This window comes from Aedes albopictus, chromosome 2, assembly GCF_035046485.1.
Source record: "Aedes albopictus strain Foshan chromosome 2, AalbF5, whole genome shotgun sequence".
NCBI lineage: Eukaryota > Metazoa > Arthropoda > Insecta > Diptera > Culicidae > Aedes > Aedes albopictus.
The window spans coordinates 486,093,159-486,102,268 of NC_085137.1; the positions used below are offsets into that span (position 1 = coordinate 486,093,159).

The following is a 9,110-nucleotide window of genomic DNA, read 5'->3' on the forward strand; positions in this document are numbered from 1 at the left end:
GAAGACGCCAAGTTTGTAACTGCTTTAATTTTCAAGATACGTTACAAGATCATTTCCAAAATGTTTTTGAATCTTTCTAGAAATTCTTTCGAGGATTTTTCCAGATTTTAATTCATCTTAAGGACAGACTTGTTAGAATCCCAAAATGGCCGCCACAATGGACGACTTTGGAATCTACTCACGATTTCGAGAACACAAATCTCCTGTGCTTTTTATTTTAAGCTTATTGCAAGTGAGAAAGAACAGAATAACAAAATGCACTGTTGTTTGAAGCTTGCTTCTTGAGATTTGTGCGTCTGAAGTTCTGATGCACTATTGTAGCGGGATTTCAAGACGTTTGTCCTTAAGAAGCTTCTCTAAGTTCTGCTTAAAATGTGCTCGGAAGATGACTCCAGAATTTTATCCAGGAGTGATTAATTTCTAGTTTTCCTTCGAAATTTATTTTCGGATTACTAGAGAAATTTCAAAACAACTAGACACATTTCTCGGAGATTTCCTATGATTCTTCAAAGTCCTCAAGATAGTCGACGAGAATTCTTCCAAGGACTTCTCCAGAAATTTCTCTTATTCTTCTTCTTTTTTTTCTTGTGGCTCTACGTTCCCACGGTAACTTGGCCTGCCTCACTTCAACTTAATGTCTTTTGTTATCAATTGAAGGGCTTTCTTCGTCTGCCGTTGCATGAATTTGTATTTTGTGAGGCAAGAACAAGTCGTGAAAAGTTCCGCCGTCTCCAGATTGGCGTTCCAAAGCCATTTCCATAAGACTAGCTGGAGACCCCTAGTATTCCTTTTAGTATTACCAAAAAATTCTTCAAAAATTTATTCTACAAATTTTTGAGAAATTCTTTAGAAATCGATTTTTAGCCCGAGAACTTCTCTAACAATTTCTACTCCATCAGAAGTTTATCCAAGCTTTTATTGGATAGTATCTACGAAGAGTCCTTTTTTCCTCCAGAGGGTTCCTCAAGAAATTATTTTAAGGATTCTTCTAAAAACTACTTGAGTTCACCTCAGGACTCTGTTAAAAATTTCTCTGACGATGCTTTTGGAGATTCCTCCAAAATTTCCGAGAGTTATTCGAACTTCCATAAATTCTTTCAAAGAATCTTCCAGAATTTCGAGAATTTCTTCCAATCCTCTTCCGAGGAATCTTTCCTAAATTCAAGTTTCGTCAAATTCGTTCAAATTCCTAAAATTCCTTCAGAAATTCTTTCAGAAATTCTTCAAGAAACTTAGAATTTTAGTCTAAGATTTCTTCTGGATTTCCTAATTTGAGTCTTCAAAAAAGGACCCACATAATTTCATAATGCAACTTTTAAGGAATTATTCCCCAGAATAATGTTTTAGAACAATGCTTCCTATGAGAAATTATCGGATTGACGATAAATATCAAAGCTATTACAGCTGTCAGACTACTGACTGATCCAATGCTTTCCCGAATGGAAAACGTACTTCTGGATGTCTTCTGAAATGATCATAAGGACGCCCGAATAAAAAGATACAGTAGAAAAATCGAACGTTGTATTGTAACAGTACTATTGAAAACCATAATTTTACAATAGACACCACTGCAAAAACAAAAATACCAAAACAATGATATGTAATGTAGGCACCATACCGTGAATTGTAAATGAGATTTTTACAATATAGTATACAGGTTGTTAAGTATCGTAACAATATAAAAAATATGTTTCTCCCTATATATATTTTTGTAAAACCATACATTTTATTGTTAATGAATTGTTCTGAATACGTGGGTTTAAATATACCGTACATTTTATGGTACATTAATGGTTTCAAACAATAAAATGTTTCTAATTGTAATTTTACTACTGATCATACATTTAATCGAATGGTTTTGGAATGGTTATCTTTTGTTATGTTGTATTGTTTTACATTACATAAACCATATAATGTTATATTATCTTGTCATTTTCCTCTTGTTGATGGCATCTTAGGCTTACTAGATTTATTAGAATGTGCTTTGGGAATTCTCCAGAGAGTTTTGGATAACCCTTCATATATAGGATCGCCCACGTCTAAGTCTGAGTAGTCTCTGATTGCATTAATAGTTGAAACTTAGGCTCCCATGCCCCACCAGCCAGATAACCGGGTTTTACAAACTAAGCATTATTTGTGGCAACATTTTGAGCGGCAGGAACTATGCCGAGTGCCGTAAGTGTTATTAGACCACTAATGTAGTTGCATGAAGTGAGTGATGAGGTACATAAGTATCATTACAGCGTGCTTAACCGTTATTGCAATATTGAGGCACCAGTTTGACTAAAGTTTGAAATACATAACAACTCATGACAAAACTGTCAAGTTCCATTCAAATATAAGCTAGGTGAAAAAGTGAACCCGCAGACGAACCTATATTAGAAGTCCTTTCAGTGTTCAGTCCAGTCCATATGTATGTTAAAGATGGCTCTACCTCAAAGATAAAATTTTACAATCGTATTTGATTCGATTGTGGTCGAAGGCAAGTTCACAGACAGATATAGTGTTGAACTCATCCACTGATTTACGGTAATCTGACTTGCGTCTTTCCGGGTTGACCTACATTCGTATTTCTCTCATCGTACTCTACATACCTAGCCCGCCATATCTCTTGGATCTGCAGTTCTTAGGGCATCTGGTTTCCACGGATTTCAACATTTTATTGACTTCAAATTTATGTTTCAACTTATTCACTTTTTTTTCTTTCCTTTCCTTTGCATTGAAAAAGTGACAAACATCAACAAAACAAAGCACGGAAAAAATCCAAAATTGAATAAATAATTAATGGAAAAATAATATTTCGGAAAAGTGAATGGTTCAAACGTAAGAAAAACAGTATAAGGTACACCGGGGCAAGTTGAAATGGGTGGGGCAAGATGAAACACGAATATATAGATATTGATATAGATTTCAATATAATTTGGAAATTTTTCCTTCGCCAAAAGATTGTTTGAATCAAAAATTATGTGTTATGGCATTCAAGCTGTTTATCATCCTTGGATAACATCATGTTAACCCGCTGTTTCATCTTGCCCCACCCGTTTCAACTTGCCCCAGTGTACCATAATATATTGTTACATAAAATCGAATGTAAATGTATAGTAGCTAAATACAATGTGCAAAGCTTTTAGCGAACCATTTCATTACAATACACTTTATTGTAGCTGGTACACTGTATGGTGCAGGAATGGTTTTCACCAAACACCCTATGGTTAGTTTTTTTTCCGGGCGAGCCATATTATAGTCCAGGTGGAAACGTACGTGTCTCCTAGATTCAACTAAAGCAAAAAAAAACCTGCCACAATTCTAGGGCTGCCTACTGCTTTTTTGTACACGGAAAAAGTTGGCAACTCCTGTTTGTTTTGCTAATTCAAGGTATTTTACTATACTAGATCTGTTAGCTAAACAATACTTACAAAAACATACTATTTTTAAAGTTGAAAACTTGTTCCAGTGCCTTGTAGTTTGAAAATAAACGAGAAGAATGTCAACTATTTTTCGTATACAACCCAGTATACGAAACAGCGCTGCTCAGCCTTAATGTGATGCGTGTCATGGCCCCATCTTTTGCCAATGATAAGATTTGCCATAGCTGTTCGTCCGTTTTTTTTTGGCGTTTCTGCCGCGTTCAGCCGCCAGCACTTCGAAGGCAGTTCAGTAGTTGATGGATGGTGATAAGCCGATGTGTATTATTCACATCATATATAATTTCCAATTACTCATCGGAAAATGAGGAAAATTTATTATCAGCGAGCAGCATTAGACGCCGACAAATTACGGTCTGCCACAAGGCAATTGATTATCGAAATTATTCGTATATGATTTACTAGCATGTATTTGCGAAAAATCTAATAGGGGAATTTACTTAACAGCGTAAACCGTTTATTGAAGATTATTCTGATTAAACATCGTGATCACCAAGGCTATCTTCGATTATTTAATTCGCAATATCATGAAATATTTCAAATAACAGAAAATCATATAGCACAGATAAACAGACGTATCACTTGGAAAAAAGCGATAAAAATCATCGTCACGCAAACATAATCGCCCAGTGCTAATTACGCTGTGGTACAGCACAGATAAACAGACGTATCACTTGGAAAAAAGCGATAAAAATCATCGTCACGCAAACATAATCGCCCAGTGCTAATTACGCTGTGGTACGCAAACCCACTGAGTAGATGGCGGTAGTGAGCAAACGTCAAATAGGAGCAAAAATGATGCGAGCACCATGAGCGAGCGATTTGCGAACTACGGAATATTTGAATAATCCGTTAAAAAGGGAAACGATAGGAAGTGAGTAGAGTGAGACGTCTGTTTGTCTGTGATCATAGCTTACGCAGGAATTTAAACTGTTTATTAAGTCTCCTTAATGTTTTTAAGTAAAAATTGACAGTTGATAAATAATTCACACTTCTTCGTTTTCAGTACATAAATTATGCGAATTAGCCATTTTAGAAGAAATGCGTGTCATCTCGTGATGGTTGCGATTGTTCTTAGCACTGGATGATATCTATAAATATTACGTAAATCACTGGAAGAATCTGTTCCCAGTCAACTTACCAAATTACAGTAGAATGGTACTTACGCATAGTACGGGACCTCGGGAATGTCGAAAATTTTACTAAATCGAAGCCTAGAACTAATTCCTTGTTTTTTTTTTCAAGATATGTCCATTAAAATCTCCATTTAACCATCTTTACCCCGTTTCATCCGCAGGCCCCAGAAGCTGGTGTGGCACGGTGCCAGTGCCCTCGGCGAGCGTGCGATGGACACGTACTGCGACGCGTGGCACACGGCCTCGCCGGACAAGGTCGGCATGGCGAGCAGCTTGCTTGGCAATAAATTACTAGATCAGGACCGGTACTCGTGCGATAATCGGTTCATAGTGCTGTGCGTTGAGGCGTTACCCCACGACCAGAGGCGGCGGAAACGGGACACCTATAGGTGAGTATGTAACAGGATAGAAGAGTGGATAAAGGAAAATATATGTCAGAAAAGTGATTTGTGAGATATTTTGGTAATAATTTAGTTATTGACCGAAATTAATTGTTTGCCATGCTAAACTTGTAAGCTATACGATGATATCGTCCATCCGGGACCTTGAACAGACTAACAGAATTTTGTCTCCGATTGCATTATCTGAGAAAAAACGATGAAAATACAAGACATTGTATTGTAGCATTACATTACATTAACATACAGAAGACAATACCCAAACTATACAATCCATGACCATGCACCATACAATGTATTGTAAATATTTTTTTTCCCGAACAAATCTGAAACGCAAACTATACACTTTATTGTTTTTATATTCTTTGAACCATACAATAACAAAGAATTCATTGTTGACAATAGAATGTATTGTAATAATACTGTTATTGTATTTGCATGGTAATTTGTTTATCCAGGTTGCATCTTGTCGGTGATACCATAGACTAGTTTCAAGACCTCGTTGTACCAAAGAAAACGATCAAATTTTGTGTGTCCAGTCCGGTACCCAATAATATTCATAACCGTGTATTTTTTTCCGTGTAAATTGCCTTTTGTATAAATTCTATTTAGCGTGTTATACTGATCTGACAGCTCTGACAATAAGGGACTAAACATAAATTACGTAAAGTGGGTACCGAGGATTGTTCACAATCTGTGAACTTGACTGCGGAAAAAATCGCGACCATGACGCCGTTAGTGATACTGTTCTCATGGTATGGTTTTCAAACATCAATCAATGCTATAGAGCACTGCATTGTTATGACTTTGTATGGGATTTTGACGTTTCTTGGACTTGTTATTTACAAAATTTCTGTAAGAGTGAAAGAGAAGGCGAGAACCATTCAGTCCAAGAATTATGACACTAGAGCGAAAGAACTGAGGTTGACTTTCCATACAAAATTTTGTAGAGTCTGTTCTTATCAGATAAACATAGCTTTCTTATGTACTGTATATTTATCTACCTTTCTATCTGTCCATTTATTTTTAGTCACACGTACGAGTTCACCAATGAGCTGGATTACAGCCGCCATCTTGCCGAAGTAATGGCGCAAACGTAAGCGGGCGTAGCATCCACAACCATAAAGTCAAACGCATAGTTACCCATCCAACGGAACCACAAAACACCCGAGTCACAACAAAACAGCATCACACGAACAATAAAAACAAACAATAGTCAATAGAACCCCCACTAGTGAATCCATCACCCAAAAAAAAACAAGCAGAAGACGATAAGACAAAATGCAACCCAAGGCTGCCAAAGTACAGTGAACGAGTGATACTACTGGTGGTGGACCTTCCGCCACAATCGGCAAACCGGTATCGGCAAATATGCGAGAGCTACACAAAAACAATAATCGGATCGATCATGGCCTACTGCAATATAGTACCGTGTGTCGCTGTGTCAGTTTTACAACGGAGCATCTGATGGAAATAATGAGATGATTGTCAAATTGACAACGCTGAAAGGAAGTGTTCAGTAGGAAAGGTTTTTCTATAGGTATTTTTCATGAACAGCGGAAGTGAAGGCCGACCGTAAACAATGCCAACAATATTGAATAAAAAAAAGTAAAACAAAACTGGACGATAAAACTGTACACAATAATGATGATAAGAAATGTAGTCAAATTATGGTTATTATTAATGTTTCGCTCCTCGCTTGTAAGCAAGAAAAATAAAGAATGTTTTCAATGGAAAGTTCAAAAGCGTCGTTGCTATGTTCCGCCCAAAAGTATTCCACATGATAACAAAAAAAAAACCTTAAAGCGTAGCGTTCGGTGCTTTTGAACTTCCCATCAATCAATGATTGTAAAGATGAATTCTTCTTCTGCATTTAATATAGTAAAAATGATTATTTTCCGTGCTACCATGTGAATGCGAAATGCGTGAATGTTTGAACGATATAATCGAGAATTTTACAACCGAAAGAAAAGTAGAAAGTTTATTTATTCTTCCGTCTCTTCCAAGAACGAAACCTAAATCAGTAAAGATCTACACGTGTGTACACAATGCAGAAGTCTCTATAGAATTAAGTCGAATATTGTGTGTAAAGAATGAAAGATTTTGTTAATAGCGTTTTGAGCGAACAAAAACCAAAACCAGTGTTGTGAGATGGAAACAAAACATCCGTACAGTCAGTACATTTAAACCATTTCCAATTGAGACAAAAAATGAGATTCTTCGCTTTAGATACACCAATCAGCAAAGTTTTCCAAAACAATTTGATGTCAATTTATTTTTCTGTTACTATTTAGATCGCCAGGAAACGTTGAAATGAAATGGAAAAAATCAAACAAACATGCAAATCTGCCAATAGAGATGATTCGATTTGAACTGGATGGTCGAAACTGTTACACAAGGATGAGCAAAATCAGAATCGGTTTGGAATAAAAAATATTGGAAAGCGAGTTTTAGCTATCGAAATATTGCGTACTAGTTTATATCATTGTTTTTATTTGACGACAAAAAAATAAAAGTAAAACCAAACCAGTTCATTTAAAAAAAAATCGAATAACAGACAACTTGGACTAGGCGTTAAAAATGGAGCATAAGTCATACAATTAAAACAAAAGAAAATGCTCTTTAGTGTAATTGGCGACAGAGCCAACAATAAGATTTTTTTGTAAATAAATGAGTAAGATCCACATCTGGAAAAACTTTGTTTTATTACATCTCAAATACTCTCAAATTGATCACTGAAACGGTCGCTTTGTGTGTTTGACATAGCTCGACTGCTGTCACTATAGTCACAGACAAACAGACGTAACACCTTGAACGATTTTCATGGAAATCCATCGCCCAGTTCACACTACCATCACCTGGTGTAAAAGTTGCACGAATCACTGTGTTGTGCCATATCGTCAACAGAAGGCGCTAGTGTGAAACGTCAAACGCATAGAAAAACGATGAGCGCGCCTCTGGTTGTGAAAGCCACATCTATGAAAATTTAAAATGATCGTTAAAAGCGTGGTCGATGGAAATTTTGCAAGTGTTACGTCTGTTTGTCTGTGCTATAGCAGTCGGTAGAGTAAACTATAGATAGTAGAGTAAACATAGATCCGTCGATGATGAATCCGTTGTATCCAAACGAACTGTCAAAATTTGTATCCAAACGAGCATGACGTCACGATTCCAATAACAACAATGGAGCGCATGACGTCATATTCAACAGTCGCACTCCTGAAAAATACTATTCGCACGCTTGAAACATTTCACTCAGTGATGTCCGCAGATCTATGTTTACTCTACTATCTATAGAGTAAACTTTTCTTTCTTCCTTCCTAAACTGTTTACTATCTATGTTACAGTCTATGGATTACTGCACGAATTTATTCTGGCCTGCTTACTCTCACACGAAATTTGACGTTTGAGCGGTGTCGGCACCTCTCAAACGTCAAATTTTCTGTGAGAGTAAGCAGGCCAGCTGTCTGTCTGTCTGTCTGTCTGTCTGTCTGTCTGTCTGTCTGTCTGTCTGTCTGTCTGTCTGTCTGTCTGTCTGTCTGTCTGTCTGTCTGTCTGTCTGTCTGTCTGTCTGTCTGTCTGTCTGTCTGTCTGTCTGTCTGTCTGTCTGTCTGTCTGTCTGTCTGTCTGTCTGTCTGTCTGTCTGTCTGTCTGTCTGTCTGTCTGTCTGTCTGTCTGTCTGTCTGTCTGTCTGTCTGTCTGTCTGTCTGTCTGTCTGTCTGTCTGTCTGTCTGTCTGTCTGTCTGTCTGTCTGTCTGTCTGTCTGTCTGTCTGTCTGTCTGTCTGTCTGTCTGTCTGTCTGTCTGTCTGTCTGTCTGTCTGTCTGTCTGTCTGTCTGTCTGTCTGTCTGTCTGTCTGTCTGTCTGTCTGTCTGTCTGTCTGTCTGTCTGTCTGTCTGTCTGTCTGTCTGTCTGTCTGTCTGTCTGTCTGTCTGTCTGTCTGTCTGTCTGTCTGTCTGTCTGTCTGTCTGTCTGTCTGTCTGTCTGTCTGTCTGTCTGTCTGTCTGTCTGTCTGTCTGTCTGTCTGTCTGTCTGTCTGTCTGTCTGTCTGTCTGTCTGTCTGTCTGTCTGTCTGTCTGTCTGTCTGTCTGTCTGTCTGTCTGTCTGTCTGTCTGTCTGTCTGTCTGTCTGTCTGTCTGTCTGTCTGTCTGT

The 9,110-nt window shown here is 37.6% G+C and overlaps 1 protein-coding gene across 13 annotated transcripts in view; it reads left to right on the forward strand.

The window, feature by feature from the left end:
- Positions 1–7,655, forward strand: part of LOC109424340 (collagen alpha-1(XVIII) chain) — a 1,002,865-nt gene extending 995,210 nt beyond the window's left edge. For all 13 annotated transcript variants that reach the window (XM_062854154.1, XM_062854161.1, XM_062854156.1 and 10 more), the window contains 2 exons: positions 4,723–4,950; positions 5,990–7,655. In XM_062854154.1, the coding sequence (XP_062710138.1) occupies positions 4,723–4,950; positions 5,990–6,059 (298 nt within the window). In that variant the 3' untranslated portion in view covers positions 6,060–7,655. The remainder of the gene's footprint in view (positions 1–4,722; positions 4,951–5,989) is intronic.
- The last annotated feature ends 1,455 nt before the right edge of the window (positions 7,656–9,110 follow it).